Here is a 14221-nt window from a genome sequence, read left to right as displayed (position 1 = left end):
ATTTGCAACATGAGCTTTTACAGTCAAGTGAAGCTGAAAATATGACCATCCAAAAAAATATGGCTTTATGCATTTATGCAAATTTTCACTTTCAGATTCAAATACAGTAAAACCTTGGTTTGGGAGCATAATTCATTCCAGAAGCATGCTTGTAATCCAAAGCACTAGTATATCAAAACAAATTTTCCATAGGAAATAATGGAAACTCAGACGATTCGTTCCACAACCCAAAAACTTTAATACAAAATACTACATGTACTTGTATTGCAAGACCTCGCTCATTTAGAACAGTCACTACACTCTGGCAGTGTCAGAGAGAGGAAAAACCGTCAGCTCAGTTCTGATGATTGTCACCCATCTGGCCTTCACTAGGGTAGCCGTAGTGCCATGGTGGGTGACTATACTGACATAAGCGCACCACTTGAAAGGGAGAATGGCCTTTCAGGGTGAGAACGCCAAAACTATACAAGTCAGGTTCATTGCAAAACTCAAACAGCAAGAAAAAACAACTCCCAACCAGTTCTGGCTTTTCAAAGGATAGGTTTAGTTTGTGGCAGGGAGCCCGGGCAGGGTGATAGAAAGCCTGTGCCAAGCACCCGGCAAGTCCCTATTTCCTCCACAGAACCTAGGTTTAAACCAGAAACCCTGCTGTACAGAAAACTACACTTCCCAAGGGCCTCTAGTTTGCTTCCGGTGCCAATAGGAAAGAGCAGGGAGGAACTCTTGTTAGAGGAGGATGGTGTCTTTAAGTTTTCCCCTGTGTCTATTCTCAAGCCTAGAGCAGTGCAGCTGGAGAAAGTTAAACAGACTTGTGCTGCACCTTTTAATCCTATCCCTTTAAGAAGATACAGAAAATTACCTTGGCTTCAAGCCAGGAAGCCTCTGCTGTTCGTACTGTTAGTAATTAGGGGGAGGGGCCTGACACATGTGAGCCCTTATCCTCCAGCAAAGCTAGGACAGTGAGAAGGGGGGCCGAGGAGGAATAGCTGAAAGAAAAGCCAAGCCAACGAGGCAAGGAGGAAACTAGTCCTCATGCTTTCCAACCCCAGCTGGGAGACTGGGAAATGGAAGAGGCTAGCTCAGAGGCAGGGAGCCCTGAGGTAGAAACTCCCATAGAGGATTCCATGCAGTGGGATAGCAGCTCACCTTCAGAGCTGGCAGCTGAGGATCCCATGGAAATGTAGCTTGTACTACAGGTGGAAGAGTTCTGGCATTCAAGGTTATATTGTTAACTTTTGTTTCTTTCTATGTTTCATAAGAACATAAGCATTGCCTCTGCCAGGTCAGACCAGGGGTCCATCGTGCCCAGCAGTCCACTCCTGCGGCGGCCCCCCCGATCCATGACCTGTAAGTGATCCTTTATCTAAACCTTTTGTTCCCTAATCATTTAATATCCTGTATAGTAATCCTCTATCTATACCCTTCAATCCCCTTCTCCTTCAGGAAATCATCCGTCCCTTTTTGAAATCCAATATTGTACTCTGTCCTATCATCTCTTCTGGAAGTGCATTCCAGGTGTCTACTGCATTCCAGGTGTCAGGTGTCTACATTCCAGGTGTCTGCGGGGAAAGTGTGTGACCTAAAAAGGGGTTACAAAACCCAGACTGGATTTTTTAAACTAAGAGCCCTGTGGACAAGGAGAACCCTGGGGAGGGCTCTGGGGAAAGAAAAAGCCTTTTTCTTTTGCTGTTTGTTTTCTAAGGTTGAGAACTGTTTACCTCAATATTGCCTAGCTTGCTGAATTGTTTAGAAAAGACTGTAGTCCTGAGACCTTCAGGATTGGAGGGAAAGTTTCTTTACTCAGCCTAACGTTTTCTTCTGGGAGAAACAGCCTGGCCAGTGGGACTAGGGCGGGGCTACTCTTCCATCACAGCTCTGAGGACAAACGAAGTTTTGAAGCCGAAAGTTATTTTTGTTCTTGTTCTAATTTGGTGAAGTTATAAGAAGTGCCACAGGTTTTTTTTAAGGACTGGGTTTTTAAAAAAAAAAATTTAATATTTATTGAATTTTTCAATATATTCAAGCATACAACTTGTACAGAAAGGAAATTTAGCAAGAAATTAATACAAATGAAAACATATATCAAAGAATATCAAATATGAGCATAAATTTCTACTCAAGTCCTCAAACATATCCAAGAAGGGAAATAGGCGAATCAAAGAAATTATTTAAACCAGGCAATAACTAGTCAGATGAGATTAAAGCACCCTTTCTTAAACTAAGCACTTTCTTTCTCCAAAGATGCAGTTGAGAGAAAAGTTGTCAGTTGAGATGGCTCAAAGAAAACATATTTATGAGAATGATAATTAACAACACATTTACATGGATGTTGCAAGTAAAAGGTCGCCCCCAGAGATAAAACACCAGGTTTCCTTAACAAAAATTCTCGTCTCCTTCTCTGCGTATCCTTGGCCAAATCTGGGAACATCTGAATTTTACAATCTAAAAACTCTTTTTGTTTATTTTTAAAGAAAAGTCTCAGCAACCAGTTTTTATCTGGTGCGAGAGCTACTGTCAAAAGTAAAGTTGCCGGGGTCACTAATTCTCTATCAGACGTTTCCAAAATATTAGATATATTCATTAAATCAGGTCCCAATTTCTGTTGTTGATGCTGTTGTTGGTCTTGAGGCTTATTTGGAAGATAATAAACCTGCGTAAATGGTGGTAATGACTCTTCAGGAAGCTCCAATACTTCCGTCATGTAGCGTTTCAACATTTCCCTTGGTGCTATCACAGAAACCCTAGGGAAATTTATCAGTCTGAGGTTATTATTACGAGAAAAGTTTTCCATTGCCTCCATCTTCCTTCTTAAGTTAGTATTGTCTTTGATTAATACCTCAGTAATTTGTTGGGAAACTTTTAATTCTTGATGAATATTTTGTGTTGAAGTTTTTGAGTCCTCAAGTCCAATCTTTAAATTTTTAATCTCAATTTCATGATTTTTTAGTTTCTTTTCTAATTGTTGTAATTGCGGGTTGATGGATCTTGCCAAATTGGCTACCAGATCCCACAGAGAGTCTAATGTAACCTCTCGGGGCTTCACAATTTGAAATGGTTGTAGTTTTAATTTAGTTAGCTCACCCTCTGGCAGCGTGTCTCCTACTGCAGTCTGTTGAATTCTCTCATCCCCCACTGCTTCCTCCTCAGTCTCCTCGTTCAGACTCCTCTGCTCCAGCAGGGAGTCCTGCAGCACAGTCCCCCTGTAGTTCTCCTTAGCCTCCGAGAGGAGGTGAACTCCAACCTCAGGAAGTTCCTCCTCTCGCGGGGAACTGGTCGACTGAGGGCGTGGGGGAGGTGCTCTTACTTCGGGGCTTAGCGATGTCTCCGGCCCCATGGTGAACGTCATTGACGCGCCTCCGCCATGCGTCTCCTACGGGCAACTCCCCGAAGCTGTAGGCGTGCCCTGCATTCTCCTCATTAACTCCTCAATGTTTCCGAAGACGGCCGTTCTGGAGTGCTGCGAGGCTCCAGGAGCGCTACGTCCCCTCCTCTTCGGCATCGCGACAGGTAAAAAGTTGAAAGTAGGCAAAAATATTTTAAGGAGTTCCCGGGAGAGTGAAACTCAAGCGACTCCTCGTGCGGCCATCTTGGATCCTCTGAATCTACTCTCTAAGGACTGGGTTTAACCCGGAGGCACCAACTGTTTTGTACAAGCGCTCAATTATGCCATCTGACCTGACTATGAATACAATTATCATTATCAATTAAATCCAGCACTGGCTGTGTTTTGGGAAAACTCAGTTTGGCTTATTTCTTTCTGGTGCTAAGTGGAAAAGCTTGGTATGAGTACACCAGTGGGCCTGGGAGCCACTGGCAGGATCCGGATCACAAACAATCTCTATTCCTTGTAGCACGGGGCCCCGGGTAGGTCACACCGGCCTAGCCCAAGCGCCCCTGCCACAAGTTTTTTTCTATCACCTTTTCCAAGGGTGACAAGCTCAGGCTTTCAGGTAAGTTTATTAAGCAGGCCTCATTATCCTGCCTGCAGAAAACAAAAAGAAAAAAAACAACCCTGGCTTCTAAACATTCAGACACGACTTTACAAGTCCCACAGATATCGGTACTTTCTGGACTGCTTTCACAGTCTAAGCAGGCCCAGGAACAAATTATCAGTAAAACAAAATTCCCAAAAGAAAAGTCCAAACACTAGAACTGTGTTTAGGGCTGGCAAAAAGGCCCAGCCCAGCAAGATGCCTGGACTGCAGTAGTCCAAACCAAGTCCTCTTCACCAGGCCCTTGCATGCACTATCAAAAAAACTTTCAACAAGGTAAGTCAGATAATAGTCTCTATGCCTGCTTCTCACCAGCATTGGCAGGTGTTTGCTCCACATAGCTACAGTATTTTTAGCTCCATAAGAGCACTTTTTTCCACCCAAAAGTGGGTGGAAATGTCGATGCGTCTTATGCAGCGAAGATATAAATTTTTAACACCCCCGTGGGGCCTTTTAAAAACACCCCAGTACCTTTTTTAACCCTCGTCCTTCTTTAAAATACCCCCACCAAGTCCCGTCCCTTTTCAAATTTCCCCCATTGCCTGGTGGTCCAGAGGTGCATCCGCTGATAGGCGCGAGCTCTCCGCCCGCCTGCCTGGACCTGCACTGCCTCTTCCCATTCTGTTCCACACTCCTTAAACCTCTCCCATTGCCTGGTGGTCCAGTGGTGTCAGCGCCGCCCTCTGAATGGTGTTTTCAGCATCGGCCAGCAGGCGTGAGCTTTCCGACTGCCTGCCTGGGCCAGCGCTGCTCTCTGAATGGTGGCTAATGTAAAAGGTGTTCTGACTATGACCTTCTATTGACTGAACTGAAGCAGAAGTTGGAACTATCTAGTAATAGGAGAAAATACAAATTCTCACTCTTGCTCCACACAGACAGACTATTGAGAAAACTGCTTTGGAATTTGATGTTTGAAGAAGATTGGTTAAAAGGCCAGGAAGCTGAAACAGTAAGGTGGCATTCTTACTGTTCCAGCAACAGAGAGGAAAGTGCTTGCTCAGCAGATTGCACATAAATTCCTGGATTTTTATGAAGACGATGAATTCTCGAGAATATCCCAGGCAAAAAAGATTATGTCTGTGTTCATATCAGTGGTGAAAAAGTGCAAAAGCAGAAAAGATTGTTATTTGAAGGAACTGTACACCACCTATCACAGTCGGCATGGGCCTGAAATTGGGTTCTCAAAGTTCTGTGAGCTTCGGCCAAAGTGGTGTGTCACAGTCAGTTTATCAGGGACTCATTCAGTCTGTGTCTGCACAACCCACCAGAATATGAAACTTACGCTTTCAGCAATTGCAGTTCCAGATGACTACAAGGTGCTTCTGAATAAAACTGTCTGTGATATGAATACAAAAAACTGCATGTTGCAGCGGTATGAAATATGTCCTGGGCAGATCCTTCTGGAGGAATATTTTACTGAGTTTTTTGGTGAACATGTTCCAGATGATATCATTGAATTAAAGCAGTCAATTCATACTGATCGGGATACACTGGAAACTCGACTGTTATCCATAGAGGACTTCACTTCCAAATTAATTGGAAAAATTTCTGATTTGACCAGCCACCATTTTATTTCCAAGTGCCAAAGTGCTTATCAGATGGAACTGAAAGAAAATATAAAATTATTCCTTCATCATTCAGGATGCAGTACAGGGGTTTCACTGGGAAAATAGCCAAGCAACATTACACCCCTTCGTTGTTTACTTCTGCAATCCTGATATCCAAAGCCTATGCATATGCATGATCAGTGACTATTGCGGCATGATACTATTGCTGTTAATGTATTTCTGAGGAAGCTTATTCTGCATCTGAAGGAAGTCTTGCCTGTCTTAAGCCATATTCACTTCTTTAGTGATGGTTCTGCTGCGCAATATAAAAACTTCAAGAATTTCATTAACCTCTGCAGCCATGATACTGACTTTCAAATTACTGCTGAGTGGAACTTCTTTGGCACCAGCCATGGTAAATCTCCATATGATGGGATTAGGGGAACAGTCAAGCTTTTAGCTGCCCATGCTAGCTTAAAACACCCTTTCAATTACCAAATTTTGACACCAAGGGATCTATTTGAATTCTGTGATAAATCTGTCTCGGGAATCAAATTTTTCTTCATTGCTAAGGAAGATATTGAAGCAATAAGACCTGCTCAGGAGCAAAGGTTTAGTATGGGCCACACAGTGACTGGAACAAGAGAAAATCACCAACAGCCCATAGACACTGCTAGACTTTGCATTTGCAAAATTTCAAGTGACACCAATTCATTGATTGCCAATGTCTTTAGAGTCCGATACTGATCCTGAACATGTCCCTAACTTTCAAGCATCCAGCTTTCAACCTGATCAGTACTTAGCTTGCATATATGACAATTCTTGGTGGATTGGTCATGTATGTGAAATTTCAATGGAAGAATGCGACATCTTGGTTATTTTTTGCATCCACAAGGTCCTGCACGGTCATTTCACTGGCCTCCCCGCAGAGACATATGCTGGGTCCCTGAATAGCATATTATTGCAGGCCTTAATGTATCCTATGACCACTTCATCAGGCAGACAGTGCACTTATCCACAGGCTATTTTGGCAAACATTGACCAGACTTTCAAAACCATGTGCAAGAAACTGAGTTAAAAGTTGCAATTTCCTGATCTTTGTCGGTATGTATGTGCATTTTAAATAAGTGTGGTTTTTGCACTTTTCTTTTTTGTCTTTAATAAAGCTTAGAAATTTATATGGTATTATCTGATTATTGGGAATGTTTTTCAGACAATGAATCAATAACTGATAAATATGTGCTCTCAATGTATAATACACTTGTCATGATCTTCACGACCAGTAGCAGTGTGTATATGAAAATGCATGGATACAGGGAAGGGGATCATAAAACAGTAACAATCTGAACTTAACTGTGAAACTTCATGTACCTTGTTCATTTCAATACAACATGGTTTAGAAACATAGAAACATAGAATAATTGACGGCAGAAAAGGGCCATAGCCCATCGAGTCTGCCCATACCAATGACCCACTCCCTGATTCTTACTCTCCTAGAGATCCCACATGAATATCCCATTTTCTCTTGAAATCTAACACGCTGCTGGCCTCAATCACCCGCTGAGGCAGCTCGTTCCAATGATTTACCACCCTTTCAGTAAAGAAGTACTTCCTAGCATCACCCTGAAATTTCCCTCCCCTGATTTTCAGCGAGTGACCTCTGGTTACCGAGGGCCCTGTAAGACTGAAGATATCATCTTTCACCTCTATACGCCCAGTAATATATTTAAAGGTCTCAATCATGTCCCCTCTCTCTCTTCGCTCCTCCAGTGAGTACATCCGCAGTTTTTTTAACCTTTCTTCATACGTGAGTTCCCTAAGCCCCAAAACCATCCTGGTAGCCATTCGCTGAACCGACTCAATTCTCAACACATCTTTTCGGTAGTGTGGTCTCCAGAATTGAACACAATACTCGAGATGAGGTCTCACCATGGATCTGTACAGTGGCATTATGACTTCAGGTTTTCTGCTGACAAAACCCCTACGGATACAGCCCATCATTTGTCTTGCCTTGGACGAAGCCTTCTCTACTTGATTGGCAGCCTTCATATCGTCGCTAATGATCACTCCTAAATCACGTTCCACCGTGGTCCTGGACAAGGTTTCACCATTTAGTGTGTAAGTTCTGTGTGGATTTTTTTTGCCTAGGTGCATTACTTTACATTTTTTAGCATTGAAGCCCAGCTGCCAAGTTGATGACCACTGTTCAAGCTGTCTTAGGTCCTGCGTCATAAAGTCAGGCACACTGCTTTTGCCAATTATGTTGCATAGTTTGGCATCGTCGGCAAACAGTGATACTTTTCCTCTAAGTCCTTGGGTCAAATCTCCTATGAATAAATTGAATAGAATCGGCCCTAAGACGGAGCCCTGAGGTACTCCACTCATCACTGCTGACGTTTTGGAGGGGGTACCGTTTACCATCACCCTTTGAAGCCTACCATCTAGCCAATCCCTTACCCATGTTGTGAATATATCCCCTAATCCCATCGATTTTAGTTTGTTCAACAGCCTGCGGTGTGGGACGCTATCAAAAGCTTTGCTGAAGTCCAAATATATCACGTCAAGGGACTCCCCGGCATCCAGATGACTGGTCACCCAATCAAAGAAGTCAATCAGATTAGATTGGCAGGACCTTCCCCTGGTAAATCCGTGTTGATGTGGATCACGTAAATTTTCTTCGTCTAGAATTTTGTCAAGTTCCTGTTTGATCAGTGTTTCCATGAGTTTGCACACTATGGATGTAAGACTCACCGGTCTGTAATTTCCTGTCTCCGTTCTGCAGCCCTTTTTGTGGAGTGGAATTACGTTAGCTGTTTTCCAGTCTAGGGGTACTTTTCCCATGCGCATGGAAAGATTGAAGAGTACGGATAGTGGTTCAGCCAGAACTTCACTCAGCTCTCTGAGTACCCTGGGGTGTAGATTGTCTGACCCCATGGCTTTGTCTACTTTGAGTCTTGAAAGTTCGTGGTAGACATTATTAGGTGTAAACTCGTAATCACGAAACAGGTCATTTTGGCTGTTTCTTATTTGTAGTTGCGGACCATCTCCCGGTGCTTCACAGGTGAATACTGAGCAGAAGTATTTGTTTAGCAGTTCTGCTTTGGTAGTATCAGATTTGTGTTAAACATGCCTCTTTTCAATATTAAACATTTGTGCGCATATACAACTAATGCTTATCTTTGAAGCTTTAATTCTCACCAAAGAAAGGTCGGGTTCAAGATGTAACAGGATAGCTTCTGTAGCAAAAAACATGCTCTTTCATATGATATTTTTAAAAAATCTACCCATTAGAGATATTTGAATCTGAAAAATAGTGAAAATTTGCATAAATGCATAATGGTCATATCTTCAGCTTCACTTCACTGTAAAGGCTCGTATTGCAAATCTTGGAAGTACCTCATGGTACATGTCTGCTGGTAAATTTGTACCCTCAGCTGACTTACCTACCAGCAGCAGTATGGAGTCAAACTGCCAAAAATTTTCAGTTGTGGATTTTTTACTTAATTTGCTAACATGTCGAAATGGAAGCACGTTCGCAAAATACTTCAAACTTGGCACAGAAACTTGCCCCAAGGTATACTAAACTGCTAAATTTCAGACTCCTAGGTAGTTTCCTTCTGCCGCATTGCTTAAGCAATGTTGGCATTTTAGGTCACACGAGGCATGGGAGTGGATCGATTGCTTTTGTTCAACCACCCCTAGCTCCTGACCAAATTAAGATAGATCCAAAAATTTTTGCAGAGTTTCATTTGAGACCATAGGCAACACCACTGTAAAATTTGGTTGGATTTCAAGGGGGCTGAGCGATTGCTTTTGTTCAACCACCCCTAGCTCCTGACCAAATTAAGATAGATCCAAAAATTTTTGCAGAGTTTCATTTGAGACCATAGGCAACACCACTGTAAAATTTGGTTGGATTTCAAGGGGGCTGAGCGTGGGCTCCTGGTCCACTTGACATGGAATGACCCTATATTTGGTTTGGGGGATTGGTGAGATGTTTATCTGGCACCCTTTATGTGAAGTTCACAGCAGTGCCATCTAAGGTGCCCCGCTGCTCTGTTGCCATGTCTGGGTGGCCAGCCCATCACAGGACTGGCCCCTCCCAAGTCCAAATGGTCTTGTTCTGGGCATTTGGGACATGGATTAAAATTTTGGTCAAAAATGTGGTATAAAGATAGACGTCCTGGCAGTTTGGGTATCCCAATGGCCTGGATGTCCAGATAGAGGATTTTTTTATTATTATTATTATTTCTCGATATATTGCGGTTTGCCTTCCAAAATAGGCATTTTCTTACTGCCGACTTTGTACGTCTAGCACCATATATCCAAATCAGACTTGGCCGTATGTTTTGAAAATGCCTCTCCACTTATGTTAAATTTCTGTTATTTTCCACAATAAAGTGCAGATATTGCAGCTTCATTTAATAAAATACTGCTAGATTTTATGTATAAAATGTCTTTTGATCAATGTATCTCATTGCTGAGTATGAAAACAAAAAAGTTATAGCTACACCAAGAAATTTGTTCCGTTAAGCGAAAATAATAGCAAATTTTAAGAAAACCAGAGCTTTGTATAATCTGTAGCTTTGAGCGAGCCCCAGGATGCACTTTTAAAAATTTTCTGATCAAGCATAATCAAATTCATGGGGAAAACTTTAGTTTGCACAGTTTTTCAACTTTAGGTTTTTCTGGACAACCCTAGTGCTTTTGCAAGAAGAATCACAATTTAATATCTGAAATATTGTAAGAAAGTTGACATTACCCTCTTCAGTAATAAAATGATATTTATCCATGCTAGGTATTTCAGTGTTAGAAGACCAGCCTGAAGCACATATTTCATCTACCACTCCTTATACATTAACTCGCATATCACATGAGCCAGACAATGCATTGTCAGCAGTATTGATGAAACCAGATGCCACAGAAACACCCTTCAACTTTGAATCAAATGAAAGAGAATGCCCAATCCAGCCTACACATGAGCATAAGCCAGAAGACATCCGTATTTCCCAGTCTCTGTATGACATTCTAGGAACTGGTACTTCTTTTGAGCCCTGGGCTAGTGAAAATTCAGTCTTTATTACAGAGCATTTCAATAATCCAAAAATCAATGTAGGAGAAAAGTATTTAAAGGTGTCACACAAAAAAGACTTGAACAGTATTTGCCTACAGCATAAAACAATTGCACTCAAAGAGGCTAGTGAACTTGGTGAACCTTATTATAATGCAGAGAACTTCATTGAGAATCCGGACTATTCAGATGGTGAGGTTTCTGTTGCTGTGATAGATAATTCGCTTCCAGTTCCAATCAAAATAGTTCTCACTGTGAGTGAATCCTCAAACAGCAGGACTGATTTAGAAGGCCCTTTGCATGTGAATTCATTAGGTGCTGAGAGACAGTTCTTAAAACCAGACCCTGCGATAATGACAGAAGATCTACATAGCCAGAAGGAAATCAACCAGATCCACCTTCCAAATGTTGCTTCCCACTCTATGATAACTTTTCAATTAGCTGATGTCACAAGAGATGACAATTCCACAGAAGACAATGAGCATAAAATAAATCCAGAACTCTTAAAAAGCAAAAATATGTCTTCCAGTTGGTGCTTTGATTATGAATCGGGAGATCTGGAGAATGGAGGGAAGGAAAGTAAAAAAGAAATCAACACTGCAAAGATTAACTCTTTAGCTATCAATTTAGTTCACAAAATGGATGTAGAGAATACTTCTGATAGTGTACTAGTCATGCCACTAAATGCTAAAGAAAAACAACCACATTCAAACCAACTGACTTGCAATACATCCCATGAAAAAAGACACATCAGAGTACTGAGTGTGGACAGTGGCACCGATGCTATTTTAACTCAAACTTCTAAACAGATGCCAACTTCTAAATCTCACCTAGATGCAAAAGAAGGACACGTGCCTAATGAATCCAACTTCATAGAGTTTATCTCCCTTCTAGAATCAATTAATCCTTCAAAGTTGATGGCATCTAATCAGTCTGGTATGATAAAAGAGGATGGAATTGTTAGAGGTATGTTTTAAAAATATTAATGTAATGAGGGTTTGAACCATCACATGCATTGTTAAGGCAAGAAACTTGGCCTCATTATGATTCTTATGCATTCCTTTCAAGAAGAATTTTTGTCTCAGTCTTCTTTGTGAATCATTAAGGGGATGTTATTCTACTTGGCACATTGCATTACAATAAGCTGCTTAGGATGTGTATTTGAATTCCAGGGAAATGCTTGCTTATACAGGACATAACTTTTAGAGATACCTAGGGGCAGATTCTCAAAACTAAAATCTGCCTTTAATGTGCTTGATAAACCAGTTCCAGCCGGTTTAGCGTGCATGTATTTTACTGGTGGATTCTTAAAATGGCTTTTCTGAGTTTTCTAGCAGTCTTTGATACTGCTATGATAATGTAGTACAACGAGGTCATGAATATTAAAATGAGCACTCTGATCGATTCTCTATAATCACTGAGTGATTCTCTAACCTCGTTGTGCCATATTTGTGGCCACAATTTGCTGACAGATCTGAGCTGTTGTTGCCTTACTTTCTGATCAGTGCCTGAGCACTGATTGGCTTAGGTACTGACAGGAAAGTAAGGCTTGACAGCTCAGATCTGTCAGAAAAATTTTGCCACCATCAAGCAATCACCTGACCTCCCCACCCCGCTGCAGTGAGAAAAATGCTCACTCCAGCTGCCAAGCAATACCCCCCTGACACCCCCTTTGGCAGCGGGAGAGATGTCTACTCTTGCTGCCAAGCAATGCCCCCACGACACCACCAGCAGCAAGAGAGATGCCCACACCCTCCTGCCGCCAAGCAACTGTCGCATTCTAGGTCCCTGCCTAGGACTGCAAACGGTGCTAACAGCAACCTTACTGAGATTGTCATGGCTCCTGGAAATGGGGAGGCCCTTCAGGTGAGTTAAACTAGGCATCTGCCTAGAATATCATGTAAACAGTGGACAACAAAAAATAAAACTCCAAGGCCAGATAGGGCTAGATTCACTAAACTTACCGATCCTGTAACGATGATTGCAAAACCAGTTTTACTAGTTTTGCAATCATTAGTGTTCCCTGACCTGATTCACTACACTGCTGTCCAATGAATATCCGATCCGATCCACCCATGTGAATGAGTAAACCCCCATGCAAAATAGCCAAGCAAATGATTCACTAACAATTGCTTGGCTATTTTGCATCTGGCCATTGAAAAAAAAAAAGCCTCCCTCCCCGACAAAGCGCTCCCTCCCTCCCCGAACCCCACAAAATGGCAGGAGGGACTCCCTCCACTGTGATAAAAAATATGGCAGAAGGGATGCCGACTCCCTTTACCATTGGGCTGACTCCTTCCTTCCTTCCCTTCCCTCCCCCAAACAAACGGCAGGAGGGATGCCCACTCCCTCCTGCCACTGGATGCGAACACCCCCTCCCCGTACCTTTAAAAGTTGGGAGCAGGAGGGGTCCTCATTCACTCCTGCTCCGTAGGCCTCTATTGCCAAAGCAATGGCCAATCAGGGACTTTCTTAGGCTACTCCCTAAGGAATTCCCTGATTGGCTCAGGTGCCTCAGTCCCCTCCCAAAGGAGAGTCCTGAGGTGCCTGAGCCAATCAGGGTCTTAGACCCCTTCCCGTTCATCTCATGATGCACTGGGGCAGGGCTGAAGGCCCAGTCATATTGCTCGAGACCTACGGAGCAGGAGGGACTGAATACCCCTGCTCCCAACTTTTAAAGGAATGGGAAGTGGGCGTCCACGTCCTGTGGAAGGAGGGAGTGGGCATCCTCCTGCCGTTTGATTTGGGGGGGGGAGGGGAAGGGAAGAAAGGAGTCGGCTTGATGGAAGGAGAGAGTGAGCATCCCTTCTGCCATTTTTTTGGGTTGGGGAGGGGGAAAGGGAGGGAGCTCTCCCTTGGGGGGAGGCTTTTATTTTATTTTTTATTGGCCGATATTGTGTATGTGTGTAATACATGCAAAATATCTGGCCCATTAAAAAGAAAAAGAAAAAAGCCAGCAGAAGTCTTGACAGCAGTGACAAGAGGCTGCTTCTTTGTGCAAATCATTTGCATGTAAAACAGATAGTGAATCAATCACTGTTTAAAAATCGGCTAGAGAATCGGCCAACAGCAATTGAGCTGCTATCTTTAGTTAATCTGGGCCATAGTGCTCAAAAAAATCAGACACAGTTTTATTAGGTATTCTGGCTGGTCAACAATGATCACATCCACCTCCAGTCACTTAATCACAAAAGGAAACTAGACATTTCAAAAAGAAATCAAAAACACTTTGCAGCAGTGTCTATCTCAGGGGTGGGCAAACTTTTTGACTTTTGGGCCACAATGGGTTCTTAAATTTGACAGGGGGGCTGGACCAAGAACAGATGAATGGAGTGTTTGTGTGAACTAATATAAATTAAATGTAAATATCATAACATAAAAGGTTTTGGTCTTTAAAAGGTAGTAAAGCATGAAAATATAAGGCTTATTGTACAAAACAAATGTAAATGATCATCTCTCCCTTCCTCTCCTTCACCCCAATTCTTCGTCGTTCCTTTATCGCCCCCACATGTGCAGCATCTTTCCTCCCTTCTCACCCATCTCCATGTGCCTTCCCTCTGCAGCATCATTCTATCTCTCCATTTCTCCCATCCCCCTGTGCAGCAGAACCC

General features: G+C 42.6%; 1 protein-coding gene across 1 annotated transcript in view; it reads left to right on the top strand.

The window, feature by feature from the left end:
* The window catches only part of PCNX2 (pecanex 2), a 1104481-nt gene that overhangs the window by 124422 nt on the left and 965838 nt on the right, over positions 1–14221 (top strand). The window contains 1 exon segment of the mRNA XM_033937641.1: positions 10338–11576. Within this exon segment, the coding sequence (XP_033793532.1) occupies positions 10338–11576 (1239 nt within the window).

The sequence above is a fragment of the Geotrypetes seraphini genome, chromosome 3 (assembly GCF_902459505.1).
Source record: "Geotrypetes seraphini chromosome 3, aGeoSer1.1, whole genome shotgun sequence".
Lineage (NCBI taxonomy): Eukaryota > Metazoa > Chordata > Amphibia > Gymnophiona > Dermophiidae > Geotrypetes > Geotrypetes seraphini.
Note: the sequence above shows the minus strand (reverse complement) of the source record. Positions and strands in the feature narration are given on the sequence as shown.